At 38.1% G+C, this 27202-nt stretch overlaps 1 protein-coding gene across 6 annotated transcripts in view; it reads right to left on the reverse strand.

Annotated features, from left to right (window-relative positions):
- The window catches only part of ASAP1 (ArfGAP with SH3 domain, ankyrin repeat and PH domain 1), a 194817-nt gene that overhangs the window by 24428 nt on the left and 143187 nt on the right, over positions 1–27202 (reverse strand). For 4 of the 6 annotated variants that reach the window (XM_042466315.1, XM_042466312.1, XM_042466313.1 and 1 more), the window contains 11 exons: positions 22135–22298; positions 21796–21929; positions 20733–20824; positions 18810–18996; positions 18333–18418; positions 15088–15203; positions 13891–13958; positions 13295–13402; positions 12338–12569; positions 8152–8322; positions 422–488 (listed from right to left, as the gene is read on the reverse strand). In XM_042466315.1, coding sequence (XP_042322249.1) covers positions 422–488; positions 8152–8322; positions 12338–12569; positions 13295–13402; positions 13891–13958; positions 15088–15203; positions 18333–18418; positions 18810–18996; positions 20733–20824; positions 21796–21929; positions 22135–22298 — 1425 coding nt within the window. The remainder of the gene's footprint in view (positions 1–421; positions 489–8151; positions 8323–12337; positions 12570–13294; positions 13403–13890; positions 13959–15087; positions 15204–18332; positions 18419–18809; positions 18997–20732; positions 20825–21795; positions 21930–22134; positions 22299–27202) is intronic. The other 2 variants (XM_042466317.1, XM_042466316.1) reach the window with 1 other exon arrangement.

Consider the following 27202-nt stretch of genomic DNA (forward strand, 5'->3'; position numbering starts at 1 on the left):
AAACTGTATATACTCGTCTATAAGTCTAAAAATTTATGCCCCCAAATCTGCCCCGATCTGGCTTTTAGCCAGCCCAAAAAGAAGCGGCAGAATGCCACTCCTTTTTCAGACAGCAAAAAGCCGGCTTTTCCGCCGCTGCTGCAGCTTTGTAGAATTCCTGCAGCATGTGGGGTATAAACGCTGTGGTGTCAGAGTGTTGCAAAGCTGGCTTCCTGGCAGCTTCCTGCCAGCTTGGGGGCATGCGTTGTCCAAACGACATGCCCCCAAACCACCAGGAATGAGCTGCAAAGGGGACGTCTGTTTCACCCCTACGTTTTATTACCAATATGAAAGAAGTACACTTCTCTGGGACATTTCAGGATTAATATTTTTGCATAGCTATATTGACTTTAACAAAGTAATACAAAGATAAAATTCTTACCCAGATTGTTGAGACATCCCTTCAAACTTGTTTGCAGTCTTTGTGGCTGGGGGACCCAAATCATTACCTAAGAATTTTAAAAAAAAAGTTAATTGAAAACTAAAGTAGCAGCAAATATTAGCAGAAATAGTAAGTAGCCTTTGTAGTAATAAATGTACCTATTTTTAAATATTTTAAAAATATATTTTTATATATGGAATCCTCTATTGCAGTCTACGTTACATAACTACGGTATATGTATTATTAGCTACATAGTGGAGGTGTTAAGAAACTCAGTGGATTGCAAAGATGTCTAACAGAACTCTGGCAAGAGTGTCCTTATACACACTAGGTTCTACTGATGCACACTGGCACTCCAAAGCTGGCGTCTCAATGCACTGGTCACTTTGCCGGGTTCTTTACATAACAACACAACAACAACCCCTTATTGGATACAGACATGACGGAACTGCCTTATTCTAATTTCTGCAGACCAGCTATGTCCACTTAAGAAGTAAGTCCCCAAAGGCAATCTGAATAAGGTCAAATGGCACTAACAATCTATAATAAGGTCTTTTTTATCCACCGATTCAAACACCCACAGTTTGACAATATTTTTAAAAATTATACATTACTGATAGCAAACCTTGATTTTCCATTTTCTATAAGGGACACCATTTTGCTATGCCATTATACTGAATGGGACTTGAGTATCCACGTATTTTGTTATCCATGGGGGATCCGGGAACCAAACTGCAGCAGATACCAAGGGCCAACTGTACAACAGCATAATTTTGACTATATCACTGTATAGGAAGTAATGTTTTTCAGTACTACCTCCATGTGAATGCATGTGTTTATGGCCAAGGAGCTAAGAAAATCTTAGCTAAAACTATCTGTTCAAAGCCTTTTCTTTTACTTTGGCACAAGTTAGGGGTGAAATAGCCCACCCCTTCTGAAGCTGGATTGGAGCCATGACAACCACATGTCCCAATCTGTTTTTCAGCTGGCAAAAAGATGGATTTTCTGCTCTGTCGTGGCCAGAAGCCAGCTTTAAGGCGCTCCAGTGGCATGCAGCGTATAAATGTTGTGCTGCCGGAGTGCCTGAAACCTGGCCTCTGTGTAAATGCCTTGGTGGTTTCTGGGTGGCTTGGAAGCATGGGGTGTTTAACTGCCATGCTCCCAAGCCACCCAGAAGGTGGTGCAAAAGGGCTGTGTGTTTCAGCCCTTAGTCTATATATGGAAGCTGACATTTCTGTAAGCATTTTTAAAATGTACAACTGTGCCAAGACAGAGATGACAAATTTTAATTTTCTATCTCCAGCATACTGCTGCGCTAGAAGTTCCATATTTAGAAGATAGCAAGAATGCACACTATTTTTGTGTAAACCTTTAACTTCAGTCTGTCTCTGGGTTCTCCACTCCAAACATACATTCGAAGAATTAGGCTTAAGTCTATGAAAGCTCACGCTACCAACTTCTTTCTCTCAGTTTGTCTCAAAGGTGCTACAAGATCCAATTCACATACTGATTTTCCAGACTAACATGGCTATATCTTTGAATTTTAACATCTCATTTTACTGTAGAACAACTCCAAGATTGCTATTTAACAGGGGTTTTTTGTATCAGTTGTTAGCAGCAATTTCAACTTCTCTGGAAGGAGAATCTAATTTTAACACTGAAATGAAGAACTCAGAACAACTAGTTCTCATGCACCTCCATCTAGACCACAAAAGCAAACAAAGCTTTTGTGTGTGAACTGGACCTGAGATAACATCTGATTAATAAAGCTTCAATTCAAGTAGCCTTGTTAGTCTTTAAGGTCTCACAAGATTCTGTTGGATTTCTTAAAACAGATGAAAACATTTTGTCTAGAAATAAGACAGTGAAAACGGTACTGCTAGAATCGTGCCTCATGCTAACTGCTGTCTGGTCCTCAGGCAGCCTAAGAGTCAAACCTATCCCTAAGAGTCATGGAAAAATGAAAGGCCATTTAAGGTCCTCTGTTAGCTTGGAAATTGGAAAGGGTGTTGAAAACACAAGATAGAATTCTAATCAAAAATAGGTTTTCAGTTTAAGATTATCAAGAATTATTTTCAAGAACAAAAGATGATGGTGTTGGCAAAGACAGGAAATAAATTACAGAAATTAACAAACATTTAACAATAGAAATTAAGGAGTGGACTTCAGTAGTGTCACCCAAGATTTAATTTAAGAAACTAGACTCAGTGTGACGGAGTGGTTTGAATGCTGGACTCTGGAGACCAAAATTTGATTTCCAGCTTGGCCATGAAACCCACTGTGTGATCTTGGGCAAGTCACACTCTCTCAGCCTCAAGGGAAGACAGTGGCATACCTCCTCTGAACAAATCTTGCTAAGAAATCCCCATGATATGGTTTTAGAGTTGCCATAAGTCAGAAATGACTTAAAGGCACACAACATACATAAAGCAGAAACATTAGCCAGCTGCCAACTTTTTTTTTTAATTAGAAAGTACTAATCTGTATTAAAACTGCTTTCAATGCACTGCGTTATCTCAAGGTAATTCCTCAGTTCTGGGACTAAAAGTGAGCAGTAGACAAGTAAAGAGCCAACAGGACTGAGAGGCTGTATAGACCAGCAGTAAGTGCCGGCAACGGGGCAGTGTGGGAGCATAGTATTTGGTGTTGCACACCCCAATGCCACCCTCGATGCCAGCGTCACAGCACCCGCCTGACTGCACGGTGGGCGGTGTTGTGGTACGCCTTTGGCATAGCATTCACAAGTGGTATGCCAAAAGGAGCACTGAAAAGTGCAGCCATGGCGGCAAGGCACCCTTTTTTCCAGGCCAAAAAGAAGCAGCATTTTGCCAATTCTTTTTGGCCCAGAAAAATGGCGGATCAAGGCCGTAGCGTGCGGCTGCCCTGGCCCTGATCCAGCGCTCAAAGCTGCCCCTTACCGGCAGTCTGTTTTGCCCCTGAGTTTCCTCCCTCTATTTCTGTTATTCCATCATTCTACTATCCTAGCCAGTGGGCTCCTAGGAGGAGGATTGGTCCCTATTCAAAGGATAACAAACGGGAGACTTCTGAAATTATATGAAACTGGGACAAGGGCTGAAAATGGCCTGAAGGCCACAAGTTGGCCACATCCCTTCTAATAGTTCGGAGTACAGCACTGATAAAAATCTGGTTTGTTTTGTTGAATAGCCATCGAAAGAATGAAGATTCCTCAGATTACAAAGTTGTTGTTGGGTTGGGGTTTTTTTTTTTTTTTTTGGTTCATTTCCTAACATTTTCAAATTTCTATACAATTATGTCACAATGTAAATTCAATTTGTTCTCTAGGGAACTGCAAGATCAAGAATTCAAATTGTAAGCAGCATACAAAAAGACAAGCTAGCTTAGTGAATAACAGACTCAGCACAGGTGAATCCATTTGCCATGCAAAAGCTGATTACATACTCATGAAAAAATACAAAACAATTATGTGGCTATGTCAGTGGGAAAGGTCAGTAAAAGAAAAAATGTGTCACTTCTGTTGCCAGCTTTACCACAGACTCAAAATCTATTTTACCACTATCTTACTTTTTGATCATATTTTCTTTACCACTGTGATATTTTAACTGTTTTTCAAGGTGCCTTATGTAACTCGATACAAACCTTAAGAAAAAAAATGAATAAAACAACATCATTTTGAAAAGCCAGTAATCTCTGTACCTCCATGGGGAACTACATTATTTGCTTGGATTTATAAAAATCTACTCTGATTGGCCAGATAATACTCTCCTTACCACTGATTTTACCTGTTTTCATTCATTCATTTGTGTGTATAAAATGAAAGAATTGCTTAGATTAAAGTAATTTTGATCAACAAATAAAAAATCATAATTCATATTCAGCTTGGGGAACGTCCTCAGTTTTTGAAATTATTTCATACAAGTACTTACTCTGTTTTTCTAAATGCTGAACTATCTTTTAAAAGAAATTTAATGTATCTATTATTTTTTTAAATTTCACTAAAGATTTTGACACTGGAGTTAAACACGTCACATTTGAATGTGTAGTTCAAGTGACTCCACTTCTTTTTAGAACTAAAGGTAATGGGTTTAAAAATAGTCTTTCAGAAAATAACTGGTGCACATAAAACAAGACATAAATGAAATGTATTTGGTCAATGCCCCTGAAAATATCTTCTGTTTACCCTCTCATTTTAGCAGTGTGAAATAGTAACTTTGCAAACTGTGCAGACTATAAAGAAAGCATGGTATAGTTCGGTAAGGATAGATGCTTAGAGATTGTTTAGTAAAAATTACAGATTTCTGCCTGTAACTAGTTCTTCGAGTATCACCTGTGAACACAAATTTATGGGTTGTCCTGCACCTGTGCAGAGCTAAGCAAACAATTTTTAGCAGTAGTCCTGCCCCCTCTCCAATATTGATGAATCAACATTTATGCTCTTTCCCTCTGTTCCTGTATGTTGCAGAGCATAGGAGAGGTTGTAAACAAAACAGCTACAGCAAGGAGATGAGCAGGTTGTGTGAGTTCAGAAATTACCAAACAACTATTATTACAGGTAAGTAACATGTTTTTCCTTTTCATGGTCTCTGTGTCTAAAATCTATGGGTGAATGGCAAGCTGTATGAGGGATATAAGCATTTATGTTCCTTAGGAGGTTTTTAAACAGAGGCTGGATGGCCATTTGCTGGGGATGCTTTGATCGTGATTTCTTGCATGGAAGGGGGTTGGACTGGATGGCCCTTGTGGTCTTTTCCAAATTATAAGAGGTTGTTTCTGGGGATAATGGCTGGCATGTTCCTGTGCATGGACAAACCACAAGGAAACCACTGGACATATGGACCAGGCAGCAAACACTAACAAATAAACCTTAAGGGAGGAGTATCCAAGGCCTTTTGAGGTGTCTGTGAGGAACTGAGAATGGATCTGCTGTTTATCAACAATCAATATGGATGTTAGAGTTATGTCCAGGCATACGAATGGAAGCCTTCCACTTTTATAAACAGGGCTTTCTAGTGAACGATTTCCAAGAAGGTCCAAGTTCTAGCCACTAGGTTTAAGATAACGGATCAATCACATCATTAGGTACAGAGCATGCAGATTTGGATGTATGATGAAGCCTTGTTCCTGTGTCAGAAGGGCTCAAGGTAATGAGAGATGAGGGTATCTCCAAGGTGTGAACCACACCTGACAAGTTCACCAAAAGATGTCTAGAATTCAGTGAGATTTTTGTCTTGTAACTTCATTCCCTCATCGGTAATGGGAAAGTCATCACACAGAAAGACATCTCATCACATGGCCCCTAGAGCAAAACTTTCAAACTAATAGTCAAAAGGTTAGTTGGAGGTAGTGTTGAAGATGCAACCAAAGGAGGATGTGAGATAGATAGTGGGGCCTGTGGAATAAAGACCAAGGGCAACAGGTCCAGATTAGTCACAGGCACCAAACTGTCATCCAGAGGAGGGTGGGTTATCCAAGGACAGTTGGGTGTTTTGATCTGCACACCTATAAGAACTGTCACAAAAATCTCCCACTTAGAGAGAGTCTCCTGTAAGGCATAGAACTGGTTATAAGAGCCCCACTGCATGGGAGGCAGTGAACTCCAAGAGAAGAGGGGAAGCATCTGATGTTTTGGTGGAAAGTGATACTGATTCCAAAACAGCCACTGTTAAGAAACTCTGGAGACAGATGATATCAGAGAGAGTTCACTCAGTGTAGATCAGCGGTTCCCAACCTGTGCACTGAGGAGACCTGGCTCCACATGCACCTATCAGGTGTTCCACAGACACTCCAGGAAAATGAAAGAAATAAAAACTGAATGAAAGTAAAGATTAAGAGACAAAAAGTAACACTACTCCTAAACACCATTAACTTGTAAGAGGGTAGGCCTCCTAGGGGCTCTGCCATAGAAATTGATTCTATAAAGGGCTCCGCCAGTCAAAAAGATTGGGAACCCCTGGTCTAGTAATGGCCGTAACAAGGAGAACTCAAGGTTGAAGGCCAACATCCCAGTGGAGAAGGACAGAAACTATGTCCTCTAGAAGAGGAGAGATCACTCTCAATCCTACTACGCACAGCTGGGGACTGGTCCTGACTGGAGTGACAATACAGAAACAAGTCCAGAATCTCACTCTGTGAATACATTGTTATGAATTAGACATTATCCAGAGAAGCTGACGAGGCACACTAAAAACTTTCTAACACTTCCTCAATTCCATCAGAAGGAACTCTGTGACTTCAGGAACATAAACATTGGCATCCAAGACAGGCACCAAATAGATCATTGCAAAGAGCAGCAATGTCAGTAGTCTGACCTGGGATCTCATCTTTCTGATGACATTGATCTCTATTATTTTTATTGTCATGCGGAGAGAATGCTTTGCATGTCTTCATAACATTTCTTTGAGAAATGGGAATCAAACGGTGAGATGCATCTGGCAGTGCTGACAGCAAAGCTGAGGTACGATTGACAGGATCTGAGGCCACCAGAGCTGAGCTTGAAGCATCCAAGATGAAGCATCCAGGATGAACATTACTCAAGTCCCTGGGAGACTTATAAGGAAAGACTGCTGTTGAACTGATGACCCTATACACATCTGAGACAGAATAAACATAATTGCATAAAAAGACTTTTCTATCTCTAAACCCTTCAGGTGGTACAGATAGTTCTTCAATCTTGCTCAGATAATAGTTTGCAGTGCTTGCATGTTTCAGCAATGCAAAATGCCATCAGGTTGGGGAATCTTACTCTTGCAATAAATACATATATATTTTAAAAAATCACTTTAGGAGCCAGGAACAGTAAAATCTGATGTCATAGATTCCAAAGCTCACAAAAATGCAAAAGGAAAAAATAACAAAAAGAATAACTCTGCACATGACAAGCATAATATTAATAATATAAATAATAGCAGTAAAGGGGGGAAAAGAAATGGATTGCTTAGTGTGCTCTGAGAGAGACATTCCAATGAACTGCTATTGCAAAAATAGACCCCCCCCCAAAAAAAAAAATCTGAGGGAAAGGGTGGGAATACAGATGCATGTAAATGGGAGGGGGCGGGGCTATCACAAAAATTTGCTTTCTTTATCTCTGGAACTTTTTGATAGGCCCCACAAACAAGGAGAAAAACCCATATTTTTGAGTCACAGAGACCACAAAAAAGAACTAAAAAATTATAACTCTGCACTGAATGACTGAATTCTTAGTCACCTGGAGAATTCATAGTGACTGGAATGTGTTAACAGAATACAACAGGACTTGAGCATCCATGGATTTTGGTATCCATGTGTGAATGTGTGTATCCTGGAACTAAACCTCAGGGGACACTAAGGGTCCACCATACTCTACCATGATTCACACTAATGCTATGGAGAACCAACACTGTGCTTTCAAGCTTCCATATATACAGATGAACTAGAGTTTAAAGCTGTTTATTTGCTTTCACTCTGCATCTATTTCTTTTGCTAACTGAAAGGCTTCTGGAGGTCCAACAATGGTTAAAATGTGCTGACCATGCCAAACTACAGCACATGCTCTAGTTTCTAAACTTCAGACCACCAGAATGTGCTGGCCAACAGTGTATCAATTCATACATAACTTCAAATCACAGTTAGACTTTCCTAATTATGATTTGGCATAAAATTGGAGTGAGTAACTATGACTAGCTTGAACATAAACACCAGAAAGAGAAGTGCTACATATATATGTTTGCTCACATCACTTGAGACTTGTCTTTACTTAGTATTTTAAAACTCACCCCAAGGAATTTGGCCCTTATTCTGGGGTCCATGAGGTAGTGGGCTTGGTGGGTCAGAGAGGGTTCTTTTGTGTCCAGGGGGTGGGGGCGGGGGCCTCTTCTTAGACAGAGTGGAGCTGCCACTAGTGGCTTGAGTGTTTAAAGGAAGGGTTGAAGGAGGGCCAGATGGACCTGTAAAATCAAAGAAACATCTTCTTATGTACACAAAGCAAGGTTAAAAACAAAGCAGCACAGAAGGAACTCAAAATCATACCACAGTGAAGTTTAGTAAAGGACTAAAAAACAATGTGATATTCCAAACATTGGTAAGATTAACAACAGATACACTGCAAGCCTTTCTAGCCAATGGAAGTACAGTTGTCCCTTCTGATTCACAGGGGATCTGCCCCCCCCCCACCGTGAATTAGAAAAATCGCTGATATTGAGATCCCACTGATTTTATGGCCGTTTGCTCCCGTGGGCACACACATCATTTTGTTCCCTCCCCACTTGCTGTCCATGAATAATCAAGACCATAGATCCAAAGTCTGCGAACAGGGAGGGATGACTATGAATAAAGCAGTTCACATATACATACACATACACACACAAACACCTCTGGTGTATCAGGAGAAGCTATCACAAAGGGAAATTCAGGGAAATTCAACAGGCAGTGGTTACATATTCAGTGCAGATCTGGGGTAAGATTCATGAGGCCTAGTCTGCATGCAACCCTGAAAGGAAATTTGAAGTACTGTCTGGACTCTTTATGGATTCTTCCCGCATTGTAATAGGAGGGGAAAAAATAAATGAAAAAGGTATTGCCATTTCTGGTAGCTTCCAGAGGTATCATTTCTCCTTCTTAGCAGGGTGTAGTCCTCTTCATCATCTTTTTAAAGTTTATGCACTCATTTCTGCAAAGCCAGAAATAAACTTCCAGCCACTATTTTTTTTTTTAAATCACTCCATCCCTGACCCTCGAGGTATCACTGCATCTGCTGATGATCTAAAGGGAAAGACGTTTGTTGCTGACCTTTTGGCATTAGCTCACCCCAGTGCAGACTCACTGAAACCAGATTTAAGCATAACCAAGTAAGGTTCTATTGATTTCAACTGGTGTTCTTTAAGTATGACCTGGGCACAAAACAGGCCAGCAGAAAGAGCCAGCTTCCCAGCAGCATGGGGATGTGTTATTCAGACAGCGCATAGCCCCAGGCTTGCAGGAAACCACACGGCTGACTCCACATTCGGCAGCATCATGGTGTTTCTGCAGGGTGGCGTTTACATGTACTGCACTGCAGAAATGCTGAAAAGCCACCACCACTGCAGCAAAGCTGGCTTTTTCCTGGCTCAAAAAGGAGCAGGTTGCCACAGCCCCAATTGGTGATCAAAGGGGCAGCCAGAAGCCGTTCCTTCAGGGCCATCTGTTTTGTTCCTAAGTCTGGATCCAGCCTCACATGTTTATGCATTTCATTATAACTAATTTACTGTAATTTTACTTCCACATATTTCAAAACTGGAGATATAAGGGAAGCCCAGTTTGAATGTCACCTCAAACCATGAACTCACCAGTTGATACCAATAATACAGGTTTGCCGTATTACCATAGAACAATATTCAGTGAAGTACTCTGAATATTTTACTTTGAAGAGTCTTTCTTCCAAAAAATGAGATTGAAGTATTTCAAACAAACCAAATAGAAGCATTAAAGTAGTAATAAAGGTAATTATTAGCATTAAAATGTATGAAATTTATTGTTTTATTATACTCCATTCAAGATTAATTTCATATAAGAAATGGATCAAGTATTATGCTTTAATGAAAAAGTAAATTAACACTGAAAAATAAGAACTATTTCTGACTGCCTATTTACAATTTAAATCACCATAGATCAAAACATTTCACTGTGAAATGTGAAATATTAAAAAATGAAATGTTAAAAAATGAAAAAATGATCTCTGAATACCAAGTGAATGATAAAAATGGATACTGCTGAAGCTAGGAAATATTTTTTAATGAGTACAGATGTATTTGCTTGTTTTGAGTTAAGAAGAAATATACATTTGGTCAAGGAATGTAATAGCTCTGCAAAAATGAAAATTGTGAGTTGTTGAAAGATTTAGCCCTTAATAAAATGAAAACTCTTATTCCTTCTTATTTATAACTTGGCTGGGATTTTTAGAAATAAAAACAGTTAACATGTTCATTATTAAAGCACTTACTGCAAAAATAAATAAGTCAAAAAGCTGAATCTGGCATTCCATTTGCACATTTTAGTAACACAAGAAAATAAAGCTGTTTATCATATGCACAAAAATGCCTATTAGACCACATGTGCTCCTTTGATTTGAACTGCAAAATCTTAATTCAAGAATGGCTATTTTTTATGTGTGGAGAGAAGAAGAAAAGAAGCAGTTTAACAACTTATGATTCAAAGGTCACAATGGTTTAGTGATTACAGCACGCACGCAGCCTCATATGCTCCATACTCCCCTTTCATGCTTGGAACCCTCCCTCTTTTTCTAAATGGTTTTAATCAATAAATTGCTATGATGTCTAAACTAGACAAACTGTGTCTAGCAGTAACTAGAATTGTCTCCAAACCATTATGGTGATTTTCACAATCCAGCCACACAATGAGGCTGACAGATGTTGACCCCCATCAAAAGTGTTCTGGAAGATCCTTCTATGTGTGAAAAACATCTCACTGGAATACCAGCTGGGGAGGAACACCAGAGGTAGAACCCTTCAGGAGGGTCTCCTAAATCTCAAGGAAGAATTTTCAGATGGCACTGGAAGCTAGGACACAACAATGGGGGAATCAATGAGAATCAGGTTTCCATATGTAGGAAATTATCTGGATCCAATCCATAGTTTGCAAATCTACAGTTCATTCATCAGCTCTGTTGACACCTAATCCAAATCCAGGTTATGAATTCTGACTAATGCTGCATTTCCTTTGTTATATATAATTCTCAGTAAGCTTCTAGAATCTAACCCATCACCACTACAAACAGCCCCATAAGGCTGTATTGGAAGTAAAGAGAAGACTGAAGTAGACAAATTTTAACAGTATCACAAGGTGTATTAACATGCAACATCAACAAACTCATGGATATAATCTATAATAAAACACCTTATCGTTTATCACAAGCACTGGTTTCTCAACAAACTCAAATTGCATGGTAAACTAAATAGCATTACTCCAAATGAGGTGACAGATGCCAGTTTATAAATTTACAGCGCTATATAAATAAAGGTTAATATTATTATTATTATTATTATTATTATTATTATTATTGATACCACAGTACATTCGAACTTCAGCTTGGGAACAATGAAGTCAACTTGGATGAAAATCACAGCTAGAATATCATATAGACTCAAAAATCTATACAACCACAGGTAAATAAAAAAGACTATCATAATTCATACAGCATTTTTACATGCCAAGTAACATGCAGCCCAATTCTACACAACCCTAGCCTGGAATAAGTTCGACTGAGATCAACTGGGCTCATCCCAAAGGAAATGTGCATAGTATTTTAGTCTTAGAATTTTCACGTCTGGAAAAATAAATGGTTTTAGCATTAACTTATTCACTTATTCTTGCAAACTTAGCAGCAATGCACCTGCTTTATACATGGTAGGTAGAGATAATACTCCCCTCGACTGGATTAAGTGGATTAGTCTCTTAATTTAAAGCTAATATATTTACAAGTAAATATTCCAAGCATAATCATTATAACCTCAACCTGTCACAAATATAGTTTGAACTTTTTTCATTTCCAACCTTTAGAATGCAATTATGGAATCACAGAGTTGGAAGAGACTGCAAGATCCATCTACCTAACAACAACAGATAGTGATGATGATTAACATTGCTGCAGTTGTTGTTGTCTTCATGCAGTAACTGTAAACCAGATTTTCAGAGGTGAGAATTTGTGGTCCAAATCCAGTGCTTATTACAGAAGGAAAAATTGTAAGAGATAAAAGTTGGTGGTTTGAACTTCCAAACATAATTTGGATGAATTTAGTTTTTTCCTAGTTATTTTAAGCAGTTTGATAAACTGAGTTTCCTACATTACAAAATATACCGTAAGTGTTCATGAAACTGAAATACAACAGCAAGTTAACAAAAATGAAAAATGTCCAGTAAACCAGAAAAGGTTACAACAAATCCTTACAATACTATTTAACACAATACCTTTGCCAGCATTTCTAGGAGGAAGTGGAGGGGCATCTGCTCCTGTTGGAGAAGTTGTGGAATCTATGCTTGAAGTGACAAAAATCTGATTGGGAAAGGCTCCATAGGAGAGTCTCTGCTTGTCCTTTGGAGTGCTAAGACCAGGAAGAGCCATTTTATCTTGGGGAGAAATACTGGAAGAATGACAAAAGCTTTGTGGTCTAGGAGAACGCTCCTTCTTAATTGGACTAGGCTGTGGGAAAATTGAAAATAATTAGTACAATGTGTGCTACTAAGACAAGTATTTTAGTACAACAGCTTCTGACAATTAAGGGAAGTGTAAAAGAATCCAAATGAAGGATGTGAAAATGTCATGAACAGGCCACATATGTATAAATTGTGGTTAGACAAGAGCTTCCTTGTTGACCTCAGTGACCGTTGCAGCCATCTGCATTACGTATCCTATTTTGTGAGCAAATCTGCTTCCAGCATTGAAATATGGAAAACTCCTACGTACACATGAAGGCCTAGAAAAAGATAAAAAAAACTTCCACCCTTCATGTAACTAGAAATATTCCCCCTCCCCCCAAATTACAATTACGGAACTGTACAGAAGGGACTAAGTTATCTGAACTGGTTAACCACATTCATTATCATTGTTCTTCTAACTTATTGGACATTTTAATTAAATTTGTAATCAAATACTGCATTTCTTTAGTCTTTCTTCATTGTGAACTGCTGTACTTTCTCCTTCTGTCCCTTCCCTTATGTAGCGTCTAGATAAGCATATGGACAGACCAACTGATTGAAATATCAACTCAACTTTAGTTGCATGAAATGAGAAATGAAATACAGCGTGCTTGTTGAAACAGAAGGAAGATACGTTACCAGGTCAAAGGAACACCTCTAATTTGAGTTCCTTTATTTAAGAATCAAGGTAAGGATGAGAGCATGAAATGACTCAAAATTCCTATTCACCTTGTCATCTAAGTCATCATCACTTTCATCAATTTCTTCCTGCCGAAGATTCCACTCATACTCTACATGTACATGTGGATTTAGCTTTCCTGCTTTGGCCTGAGAAAGCTGAAAGACAAAATTTTAAATGTTGATTCTATGGGTTTTTTTTCTTTTCTAAAGATAAAAATTGGTTTTGTTCTTTTCAGAGGCAGTCACACCATATCAAAGTTTACTGGTATGTCTACTTTATTATATTCACAAGCTTTATTTTTTTCAACACAGTTCTAAAACAAAAAGTCTAAATACTTGTACAAAGAAATATCATCAAAACTGAATAAAAATACACAGATAACTACTCCCTCTCAAAATATAGTCCTTAAGAAACATTAGGGAAATAATTTCTAAAGCCACCATGACAAGCTGAGAGGTCCTGAATTTTGACAGGGAAACTCACATAAAGATTTACAACTAAAAACAGTGTTCTTATATGTCTTCAAGCTTATAAAAACGAAAATGTAGAATCTGGTAGTTTATTGTTTTGCACTGAGCAATTTCCAGACTCCACCACTACCCTAGTCCCATCATCTGAACCCAATATGTGTCTTTTTCCTTACCAAGTCTTCACACTGGACAGCTTTTAGTCTCTTTGCTATGTCCAGAGCTGTTTCTCCAGTTTGATTTACTATGAAATTTAAATATGAAATATATTAATTAGTAAAATTATGCTGAAAAATACTATAACATACATTATTCTAATAATTTTTTTTAAAAAAGTCAAATAAAAAACCCCATAAAGTTGACATGATATCCAAACATCATCTGGTAGCACTGATCAACAAGAACAATTCAAGATTATGAAGTTATCCCAGTTTAGAGATAAGGAACCCTCTTTTGGTTAGAATTAAAGGTTTCCTGCTATTCTTCTGGAAACAATGTAAAGGCATATTCTTGTTAGCAGCAGAGACATGACATTCTTGGAGACTAGAAGCAGAGGAATGATATTGGGAGCCTGTGACCTACTGGCTTCCAGAATCACATTCAATTTATTTTAGGATACAACCATTAAGTAAATCCTCCTATGATAAAGTCTCAAATATAAATGGTCAAAGGTACACATTTTGAGAGAATATTTTAAGAGTTTAAACACCATGAAGAGATATTTTACAAAACACCTCCCCCCCTCAAAAAAAACCTGATCTACTATTGTTACTCTTAATTTTCATTAACTGAGGAAGTTGGTGAGAATAGTATGTAATTTTAATTTTTTCAAAGGCAATAGCTAGATGCATTTGAAATACAATGAAAGTTCAGCTCACAAGTTACCAACAGATTTGAACTTAAAAAGGTTTTTAAGGCGGGGTACAGACCGCCATAAAGAGGCGCCAGGAAGGCGCCTCTCTTTGCTGCACAGCAGCGCCGTGGCAACCAGATAGTGCGACGCTACTGCACAGCAAAAAAGGAGCAGTAAAAAGCAGCTCCTTTTTGCTATGCAGCTGTGCCGCAGGAAATCTACAAAGACGCCCCGATGGCGCCACAACTGCGCAGCGCTGTTTGGACGCTGTGCAGCTGCGATGCCCTCATTACATGCCCACCAGGCAACCCTCACACGTAATGAGGGCACCGCAAAGGCCCGTCTATTGAGGGCCTAAGTTACTGAGGAAGTTTTTCATTATTCCACATCTCTGTGAGTTGAAACATTTCTTTCATAGTAAGCTCTATTTTTTCCCAGCAAACCTTAATGCCTTGTTTATACCTTGTATCCTTATTTTCAGGGAATACTGAAAATATTCTAAAAGGAAAGATTTTCTCACCTATATCTACTGTTGGCTTGCCCTTCAAAAGCAATTTCAAACATTCAGGCTTATTATATATACTGCAGTAGTGTAGAACGGTGTTCCCCAATGCTGTCTGTTTATCCAGGTTCCCACTAAAAACCAAAGTGAAAAACAATATTATTCCATGACAAATAACCTGTAATGTATTTGCTGTGCATAAGTATACTTTATTTTACACTGACAAAGGTTTACAACTAGGTAAGAAATGAAAATATTAGTGGTACTTTTTCTGACCCTTTCAGTACTAGGAATAGCTTGAGATATATGCCAGTCATTCTGTTCTCCTATTGGACGCTTTATCTTTCTATCATCACAGCTTTCTCTGTGGAAGAGAATTGTCTTGCATGACAAATTGGATATGCATGTATTTCAACTTCCCATTAAAAACACAAGGATAACGAAGTCATGTCGGCTACTAGGGAAAGATTAAAAAGCTTGTGGCAGAATGAGGCACCACATATGTTCATATTAAGATTATTGCTCAAAAGTAAGCCGGAGTCTGGAGTCTGTTTCAGGGGAATAGGGAGGAGATAGCTAGAATATATGGGAATGTGTGGTGCATGCTGAGGCAAAATAATTAAACTCCAGTTGATGGTGTTTGAACTAGTAATGACCTAATGGGAAAGACATAAAATTGTTGCTCACCTGTAACTATGGTTTTTCAAATGGTCATCTGTGAATTCACATGTAAGTATGAGTGTGAGTCACAGAGACCATGAAGAAAATTTTAAATTGTTTTAGAAACCTCAATGAAAACATGCAATAAGCATCAAACTACAGATTACATTATATACTTCTAAAAAATTGTTACACAGTCAATTCTTTTTCCATAAAAAAAAACCTATGACAACTGGAACGGCAGCATAGGGGTGGGGAGGTGCCAACACTTTATTCCTTCTGTCGTGTTCCAACCAGAAATCACTTCCTTGCTATTTACCACTAAATACTGTGCTTTCTGAAAATACAGTGGTACCCCGGGATACGAAATCACCGCCTTACGAAATTTCCGGGATACGAAAAAATCCCATAGGAAAAAACTGTTCCGGTTTACGTTTTTTTTTTTTCGGCTTACGAAAAAATTTTTGGTGCTTTTCGGCGCTTTTTCACACGAAATCGCGGCTTTTAGCGCTAGCGCCTATGGCTTTTTCGGCTAGCGAAAGATTTCGGGTTACGAATGGCGCCGCGGAACGAATTAAATTCGTAACCCGGGGTACCACTATAGTAGCTTTAGGTGGTGGTGGTGGTGGTGTGGTGGGGGAATAACAACCAGGAAAAAGAGGCACTGCTAGAGAAAAACAGCTTGGAAAAGAAAGGGTTATTTTTTTCCTGTGTGTCCTAATTGGGCTTTTATAGAAGCTACCTTCTGCAAGAAATTAAAAAAGACATGTTTCCAGTGTCAAACATTTTTTTCAAAGGGGCTGCTTAACATATCATTATAGTCTGACAACCAGGATGTAGAGAAAGTGAAAAAGGTGAACTTCATGTTACAAGTCAAAAAAATGGACACCAGAGAACTGGGAAAAGCTACACAATGGGGTACCACAATGATAATGGAGAAAGCCGAATGTTTCTTCACTCCCATGAAAAGCCCTATCTTCAGAAGCCTGCCAGTTGGCAAAAGTCTATTTGACTAAACAAGAAAAAAATAGAAAAAAAATATCTTTGACTACCAGTAAAAGGACAAAAGGGAAAGACCAGCCTAGCCTCCCTGGAAAAGGGATTCTACAGCCTGGAAACAGCCACCAAGAAGTCCTTTCTCACATGCCCCCACCAAATGTGCTTCTATATGTGGTAGTATCAAGGGAAGGCCATCCCCTGAATACCTCAAATACTTTCTCCTCTACAATCTTGGCAGGGCAAAAGCCATAAACAGTAATGCCAGAATTATGTCCCCAAACTGACCTCTAGCCAGTGAAGTTGGTATTAATAAGATAATTGTGTGCTTCCTGTAACTTAACTCTGTCGACAGGCTGGCTTCAGCATTTTGGGCAAGCTCATGTTTCTGAACACTCTTCAAAGGCAACCAATATGTAAAGTTATATAGTTATATGTAGTTACAATATGCTACAGTATGTTATAATAACCAGAAAAGGATGTTACTGAATGTGTCTAAGGTTGTCGAGATGGATAGTCACTGATAAGGAATTTAAAGATATAGCCGTGTTCAGTCTGTAGAATCAGTACGTAGAGAGAGCTTGTTGCACCTTTGAAACTAACTGAAAGAAAGAAATTGGCGGCATGAGCTTTTGTAGATTTCAGTCTACTTCCTGAGATGCATTTGTAGAAGTAGGTTGAAGTCTACGAAAGCTCATGCTGCCAGCTTTTTTCTTTCAATTAATCTCAGAGGTGCTACAAGATCTCTCTACATACTCATAAGGAGTTTGTTTTAGTATATTAGCATATTATTTTAATATTTTAGCATTCTATAGTGTTGTGTTTTATTGTTTGTTTTTGAGTATATATTTTTGATATTCCGCCCTTTGGTGGAAAGGGTGTTATAAAGAAATGTGATTGATGATGATGATGATGATGTAATGGAGGCATATATAACCATGGCCTAATCAAGCATCTCCAGAAATGGCCACAGGTGGCACATTAGCATTAAGTGTAGAAACACATCCCTGGCTACTACAGAGACTTCGGCATCCAGACACAGGGATGAATTTGGGAGTTCACACAAACTGCAAACCTGAATATTCAGAGGAAGTGAAACCCCATCAATTTCAGCCTGGATCCTTATTCCATGACCTGCCTTTTGAATGACTAGAACCTCCTCCGATTAACCTTCATTTTATTCACTCTCATCCGGTCCATTACTGACCAGCAGATATTGGTTTAGAAAAAAAAATTGGATTTAAATTGGAAGAAGTTTGCCTTCACAACCAGAAGCATATCTGGCTGCATCCATATTGCAGAAATAATCCAGTCTGACACCACCTTAACTGCCATGGCTCAATGCTATGGAATTGTGGGAAATTCAGTGAGACATTTAATCTTCTCTGTCAGAGAGCTCTGATGTCACAATAAACTGCAAATCCCAGAATTCCATAGGAGGGAGCCATGGCAGTTAAAGTGGTATCAAAGTGCATCATCATCATTGTATTTCTGCAGTGTGGATGCAGACTCTGAAACAGGATTTTGCGCCAGACAGATCTGGCTGGACTTAAATATGCCCGTTCAATGTACACAATCCAAACTATAAGCAAGCAAATAGGCTTTACCTGTTTTGTACAAGGAAGTCTACCAGATGAAGTGAAGTTTGGTCAGCAGTCCGAATTGCAAAATGAAGGGCTGTTTCACCTGGCTCCTTAAGATGGACAAAAAAGAGAGAGAGATGGAAATGATTTCTCACTCCCAGACATTTACAGAATTATTCAGAGCAGATAATATGATACTGACAACAAAATACCTGTTTAAAAACCATGAAATATATAGCATTACAGCAGTGTGTACAAAAGTAAACTCTGTTACCTGACCATTGTAAAATATTATTATTTATTTGGATATATAGTATTACAGTAAGGAAGGGGATGTGGGGCCTCCAGATGACTTTGAATAACAGCCCCCATCCCCCATGCTTATGCTACCTAGGCCTGATATGACATCTGCAGAGCCCCACATTTTTCACCCCTGCATTGTATGGCTGTAGGCTTGTTTTCGTTAATCATACCTTTCAAATCCCTTTTATGCTGTCTTACCTGTCCAGGCTCCAGCAATGGCTCCATTAGTTCAACCCCTTCTGCATAGACTTGAATTAGTGCAAGTAAATCCCTGGATTTAACAGCATCAAGTAGTTCATTCAGTTTAGCTGCTGCAGAACCGCATGTCTTTCTGGAGAACTTATGATCTACATATTTAGCAGTAATAAATTCTTTACGAATAGTCCTGAAAATAGGGAAAATATTTCTAGATATTAGCTTGCTGCTTTCTAACCAATTATTAAATTCCATTTTGTATTTGAGGCCAGAGATTAAATTTAAAAAGTTTAGAAGAGGCTACTCAAAGAATAAACTAGCATTACTGTATTTACTTAATTTTCTTAGTTTCTTTGCTGTTTTACCAAAAGGTCTCTATGACAGAAGTTAAAAAACAAAACACCTCTCTGGCTTAAGTCTCTAAATCCAAAAGGGTCCAATTTATGTTTCCTATAGAAATGCAAATGCCAAGCCATACATGGAAAGAGAAAGTATGATCTGGGTAAGCAAGCACTGTATTAAATTCCTCAGATAGGCAGTCTGTACTTTTCAAAGGTCTACAAGCTTCAGAGCTATGAAGAAAATCTTGAGATGACTGCATGGAGAGTATTGGAAACATTTCCCAACTCAACCAGTGGAGTAAAAGTCTTCTATATTGGAAGCACCACATAAGCCCAGATTGCAGCAGATAAAAAACTTAGTTGTTCGATCATCACATAAAAAGTGATCACCTGGAACTGTCAGATGAATGATTATGGAGATGGGAAGGACTAAAAATGAGATTGAATATGAAAACCTTAGAGGCACAAGAGGGCAAGAAACAAGCACTGTGAGTGGCTGGAGACTAGGGAAGGTCAGACAGCAATGGTGGGTTTTTGTTTTTTGGTAGGGGAGAGTTCAAAGCAGAGACTAATTCTTCTGGGCCTGAAGCAGTGCTATAGCAAAACAAAAGCAAAACAAAACATCCCAACAAACAAAGTTATTTATGATAGTTTGATATTATGAGACACCATTAAAAAAGACTAAACTATTTACTTTATGAGGGATGGGGGGCTGAGCAGGTTGGTAAAAATGTTAACTTGCAGGTTTAATTTTCCTAGCATGTAAGCTTTATCTTTTTGTTTGTTTGCATAAATCACTCAAAATAATAACTATCTAGTGACAAAATTATATTTACAATAGGTTTTTCCAGGGCAACTCCTTTAGGAGTATGAAAGCAAGCATATCCAACTGGTGAATACCTTTTGAGGGGAAAAAAAACCACTTGCTTTTGAATTGCTTTGCAAGTTAGGAGAAGATAAAATCATTAGCAGACTTGTCTTGTTCAGTTATCTGCTAGAGCACATAAAGTGGCAATACAGGCAATTGACAGTCTTAGAAAATGTGCACCTCTGTTAACAAGCTTCAAAGAAAATAGGGATGTCAAGATTGCATCCATGTTTAGGCATGTGCAATACAAAGATCAGGGGACCAAGCTGAAAGGGGGGCTAAAGGAAGACCGAGAATTGGATGAAGGCACTTTCCAGATTGCTGTGTCAATCCTAAAGCATCTCTTAGTTCAGTCAGGGCTCAATCAGGAATGAAGGGGAATGAAAGGCTCCTTTCTTCCTATCCCCAAACAGTTAAGTCTCTTTTACATTACAAATGCTGGATGGGATATCCTCAAATGTCCTCTACAGAGCTGAAAAACGTGATTTTAAACATGCTACCTTCAGATACACACACAACTTAAATACACAATATTAATGGCATTGGGGGGGGAAAAGAACTCAGTTTTATGAAAAATAACATCTGAAAAATTGCCTGATGATACTTATTAAAATTAATACATTTCTTGGCTTTGTTTTATATTATCTTTTTTGCTTCATGCATGAATGTTATTTCCAATATCAACCTTGTCCAAATATAATAATTTTTGTTACTTACATATCACTTAATGGTTTAGGCTTGGGAGAAGGACTTGGTAAGTTCCCCTCCATAATTTCATTAAAACTATTGTTTCCTATGTTCTTGGCCAGCTGTGGAAGATACAAAAGGTGAAGCAATTACGAGTTTGCTATTAACCCATGACTTTAAGTACAGTATGTTTTGAAATATTATCTTGTGATTTCCCCCCCTTAACAATTCTAATCTAGCCTGGTGTCACTAGTAATATCACACTGAATCAAACTGGTACAAAAGTTAGGCCCAATCATCTCAGACCACTGGACTATCTCCCTGAATTGCACCAGCTTTTCAGGACTGCAAATAGAAGCCCTTTTCAATCTTAAGCAGAAAGATAGGAGCTAACCTTAACCAGAAGCTGATAAGGACTTTCTCTATTCAAAGCATAAAGGAGCTACACAGAATCATAGAGTTGGAAGAGACCACAAGGGCCATCCAGTCCAACCCCCTGCCATGCAGGAAATTTAAATCAAAGCATCCCTGACAGATGGCCATCCAGCCTCTGTTTAAAGACCTCTAAGGAAGGAGACTCCACTACACTCCGAGGGAATGTGTTCCACTGTCGAACAGCCCTTACTGTCAGGAAGTTCCTCCTAATGTTGAGGTGGAATCTCTTTTCCTGCAGCTTGCATCCATTGCTCCGGGTCCTAGTCTCCGGAGCAGCAGAAAACAAGGTTGCTCCCTCCTCAGTATGACATCCCTTCAAGTATTTAAACAGAGCTATCATATCACCCCTTAATCTTCTCTTCTCCAGGCTAAACATCCCCAGCTCACTTAGTTGTTCCTCATAGGGCATGGTTTCCTGACCCTTCACCATTTTAGTCACCCTCCTTTGGACACATTCCAGTTTCTCAACATCCTTTTTAAATTGTGGTGCCCAGAACTGGACACAATATTCCAGGTGGGGCCTGACCAGAGTAGAATATAGTGGCATACAGACAGACAGCAGAAAGCTCTTCTCTTTATTCCTTTATCATTAGCAGTAGGGGCAAAAATGCATTCATCCTAATGCTAGTGGATCTTAGTTATTTTATAATGTTCTTACCAAGAGTTCAGATGTTCCTAATTTGTCTAGCTCTAAAGACTGTATTCGAGAAATATGAACACCCATTTCTCTATGTATTCCAGAGCACTCTATACAGGTTAAAATGCCCAGGTTAGTTGAAAGCCATGTTGGATCTGAACAAAAAACAGAGTAAAACATATATTAGAAATAATCGTATTTTACTTATCATTCAAAAGAGTGCTTCTAAATATTTTATTATAGTAAGGATATTAATACCCTTGTCAAAATCTGAATTTGCTGGTCTATGAATTTCTTAGAAATTATTTTCTCAGGCAATTTTTACAGTTAACTCAAATACATTTAATGTACAGAAAATACCTGGTGATCCACAATCACAACAAACATCATTTCCAGGTAACCGCTGTATGTCATCAATAATGGCTTTTGTCAGATCTTCTAAACTGTTTTCTCCTGTGCTCTGTTCTCCTTGGAATGCCATATTTAAAGCCTCTTCTTTGCTGTTGGTCAATACTGATATCCATCTAATATGATATAGAAATATTTTTAATAATTGGTTATTTTTTTTCAAGACATTAATCTATAAAAGAAAGAAGCCTCAAGGAGTGAAAGAGCAGAAGGAGTAAATGTATAAGAAAGGGAGTGGGCAAAATCTTTTTTGGAAAGAACAACTAGCACATAAAAACAAAATATATGAAGTCAAAAAATAAAAGAAAATATAAAAGAAGGGGAAAAGTAAAGTGATTTATTTATTGGAAGATGCTTAATAAAGTAGTTCAATTTTGCTGTATTGCAGCAAATAAGTCCTGGTTAGAACTTGGATGGGAGACTACCAATGAATACAAGGTGCAATATGCTGTATTCCAGGGGAAGGAACTGACAAAACCACCTCTGACTATTCCTTGCTTAAGAAAACTCTATGATATTCATAGGTTTACTATAAGTGAACAGATGACTTGATGGTGTGTGTGAATGCGCGCACGCACGCACGCACACACACACACACACACACACTCTCTCTCACTCACTGAAATCCTGGAACAGGTTAGCAAAGCAAATATGCTCGCTATTAAGCAGATAAGACATCAAAAGATAAAAGATGTCTTCAACCAATGGGAACATTTCTTAGAAAGATTTCATAGAGAAAATATAATTATCATAAGCAAATATCACCTTGAATTTTAGAACAAATTCTACCAGCATATGTTCATATAACATCTAAAATATATTTATCTACCTCAGAGGGAACTGTAGTTGGCTTGCAGTTAAAAAAGTAAAATGGAAAGTGCTAGGGTTCTTTTTTTTTTTGTAAGGGCAAATGACAGAACATTGTCTTTGTAGACTGAACTCTTGTCCCGAGGCTTGGCACAATCATGCAAACATTAAAAAAGCAGGCCTCCATGGATCTCAAGTAAGTTTGCTATTCTAAGCCTGAGGACAACGGTTAAATTTAGTGAATGTCTTTTCATTTTACGAATGCATGTCTCATACTTTGGGCAATTGTGCAGTCACAGAAGTTGACAAGGTCCAATATCAAAGCTGTGCAATGCTTGTGTTGTTGGTAGCAAGACAGGAATCCTGGATTTTGATTTGATATGCATCAGCTTAACACAGTGTGACTGCATTGGTACAGCTATACCACCAAAGACCTTGCACAAGATGTAAACCAAAAAAGACAGAATGATACTAAGTGACAGTCCTTTCAACACCAATGGGAGAAGAAAAGCACTCTGCCAAGAGTGCAAAGCCAAACTGCAAAATAGCTGTATAAGCAGCAAAATAAGCTAAGCTGTTTAAGAAATTATTGAATTGTCCTTGATTTCATTATAGACCTACATAGAAGAAGCAAACTCGCGAGAATGTCCTACCCTCTTCTGTAGAGCCCAGGCAAAGGTCTTCTACCAGAATGCATTCTTAATTGTAGATTACATTACTGCCGTTAGAACGATGATTTCAATTTAATGGCTTTGGTACATTTGAAACTAAGTCAACTAAAAGGCTAAATAACTAGAAAAAGAACAGATCTAAGTCCTACATTGAACTGATATGTACAGTGGGGTTTGAATGTTGGACTAGGACTCTTGGAAGTATGTGTGGGTGTCTATGTGTGCCTTCAAGTCACCAGTCAACCTACAGCACCTCATGGATTTCATAGGATTTTCTTAGGCAAAGGCATATTCAGACTTGGTTTTGCCAATCCTTCCCCTCAAATATAGTCTACAGTACATGGTATTCATTGGTGATCTCCCATCCAAGTACTAACCAGAGCTGACTACACTTAGTCTCTAAGATTAGATGGAATGGGGTGTCTTTTGAGAGACAATGGTTTAATCCCTGCTCAGCCATGGAAACCTATTGGGTGACCTTGGGGCATGTCACACCCTCTCATTCTCAGGGGAAGGCAATGGCATACCTCCTTTAAATAAATCTTGCCAAGAAAATTCAATGTTAGATTTGCCTTTGCGTCACCATAAATCAGAAACAACATGAAGGTGCACAACAACATAACAACATCAAGAGCAGCAGCAGCAAAGTCCTACACTAAAGTTGACACTGATTTCTGACACATAACAAGAAAACAACAGAGACTACCCTTTACAATATCTGCCAGAACATGAATGCTTTAGCTGTGTAATATCTGGCAATGAATTACACATAGAAGTAAGATGTAAGGTACCAAGTAAGAAAGTCCTTTTTGCAAGACAGAGATGTAAAAATTCTAAAAGCTCACCATGACAACTATGTCCTTCTATTAAGATTTGGAGGGTGGGGCTTGGAAACAGTGAAATTAGTTGCACTACTTTTATTCATACAAGTGAGCTGGGGAAGAAGAATTGAATCCAACAAAGTACTGAAAGAGCTGGGAATTAATAATTAAAGTCACAGTGCTGTGTTTCAACTCCTGAGAATAAATTTATATCCTTATATAGGTGAGAAATATCACAATTATCAGAAAAGTACATTTTCCAGAGGCTTATGCCATTTTTGTATAGCCAAAGATGAGGAGAAACAGACTCTGAAAAACTGGTATAGAAATGGCAAAGTTTGGAAAGGGGGGGGGGGGGGGGGTATTACTTTAGAATATAGAATAAATAGGGGGAAAGGGAAATAAGTGGATGTGTATGGAAGTAAAGCTGCACTTTAAATGTGCAACTTTAATTAATTATCAGAAAACTCATTTAAGTCTAATAAAACAGATTCTTTGGCAAGATTTGCCCATTTAGTAAACATTTGTGGGTTAAAGAAGGATGAGCTCTAACCTCAAAAAGAATGTCCTGTATATGTAAAAGATTATTAATTGTCTGATTTGTTAGTTAGTAAGTACACATACCTATGCAATATATTAGCTGTCATATTAGTTGATAAATTAAATCCATAAACATTTAAAAATTACAATGCAGCCATTCATTTCCAACTAATAAATCAACCATACTGCAAAACAAATTAAAAATCTCAGTGGTACATGCTATTATTTGAGTCATTTATAAATAATTGCCTGAAATAAAATAAAACTGAACTAACACTATTACAATTACTTGAAGTTCAGGCTCAATGTCTAAATCAGGAAACTGAATTCAGAAACAGACATGTTAGTCTGGAATACCAGTAGCTTGAGTGGTGCTACAAGATCCCTCTCAATATTAAGAAAGAGATTTTCATTAATTTATTGCTGATATGCCCAGGTCTAAAAAAAATAAAAAATAGTAATAAAATAAATCGAGTTCAGCATTAAAAGTATTAATGATGCTCTTATAGCCACAAATACATTCCCAGCAACTACAACAGAATAGCATTTGTTTGCTCTGCAGAAATAGACTACAGGTATAGCACATGGAAAGCAATACTAGCTTGATATTTCATGGTAATGCAATAAATAACCTCCTTTTTTTCTGCATTCTGTTTGACGGATAAGATTGTGCCCCTCTGCCATAAAAGAGGCATCTAACAGTGAACCTCTGCTCTTTTTATGATTAGAAGAAAACATTTAGGCCCAGGAGGCTCTAGAGTGGCAGGTGAAGGGGAAAAAACAGCTACACTGGGGATTTCACACTGTAAAGTTTCATTTTTTTTGGCCTAATTTGGGGGTGGAGAATACAAGAAGGATGAGCAAAATGAAGAATTAACTTAAATCTACAGCTGTAAATACTTACTCTCAAGAATCTGCTGCTCATAGCATGAAGGAGAACATTGATAAAAGTAGGCAGATATTCTTTCCCCAAACTGAATTGCCAGTGAATCAAATTGTGCCTGTAAGACTTGGGAGGCTGAATGACTCATTTTATGTCAGACCAGGAATGCATATAGTTTTTACCTTATGAGATATACTAAAAATGATCTCCTCTGAATATTTTAAGCTAAATGATTCATCCTTATATAATATCTGATGGAGTAATGGAAGGAGAAGAAGTTTGCACATCTTGGAAACAGAACTCACATTTCTGCCAACAGAGGCAACTGTTCAGAATGACAAGAAACTTCTCTTTCACAATCTGGATAGCTAGGGCTAAATTTCAAAGTGTAGCCTACCATGCTCTGCATGAAAAGGGGCCCTTAACTACCTGAATTAAAATTAATATCAAATGTCTACATTATAAAGGACATGAGAAAAATGACCTCAGAATAGGAAAACATACAATGGAAAGGCCCAGAATGAAGAGAAATTACCACAGACAAAGTCACACATCAACACTACTATTTCTGGATGTACTGGTTGAAAAAATACACGTCTTATGCTATTATTGTACAAGCTAATTACTAAGAAAGCTGAACATTATTTCAAAAAGTTAAGGAAACTTTTGGAAGAACAAGGTTTCAATAAATCAGGTAATGAAATACTCTTCAGGTATCTTATTCTATGCATGAACTTGCTGAAGGAGTGTTCTTAAACTGAGTATAACAGATTTCAGTACATCTGGTACTCCAGCAGACAGAAGCACCACCTTGGAAAGGGGGGCATGAATCCAACCGACAGTCCTAACTACTCTATACTTTCTGAATAACAGAATCTACCTAACTGTAGATCAATTCAGGTACAGCAAATCAATTTAGGTACAGTGCTTCTTCCTCATGGCAATTGTCTGCTAACATTTTCCTGGGAATCAGGATTTTTCATGACCTCACCATATATTTGTTTACTTTATGTTGCTTTTATAGTTTTTTGTGAGTTTTTCGGGCTATGTGGCCATGTTCCAGAAGAGAAAGAAACTCTTCTAGAACATGGCCACATAGCCTGAAAAACCCACAAAAAACTATGGATGCCGGCCATGAAAGCCTTAAACTTCACATATGTTGCTTTTATTTATTTATTTTTCCTTACCAGAGAAAGTGTAACTTTTTTTTTTAAGAGTAGCATGCCATTAGTATTATTTGCTTTTCTTCTTTTCTTCTTTCAAAGAGGTGAGGTTTTGACTTGGCAGTGATCTATCAG

Source organism: Sceloporus undulatus, chromosome 4 (assembly GCF_019175285.1).
Source record: "Sceloporus undulatus isolate JIND9_A2432 ecotype Alabama chromosome 4, SceUnd_v1.1, whole genome shotgun sequence".
Taxonomy (NCBI): Eukaryota; Metazoa; Chordata; class Lepidosauria; order Squamata; family Phrynosomatidae; genus Sceloporus; species Sceloporus undulatus.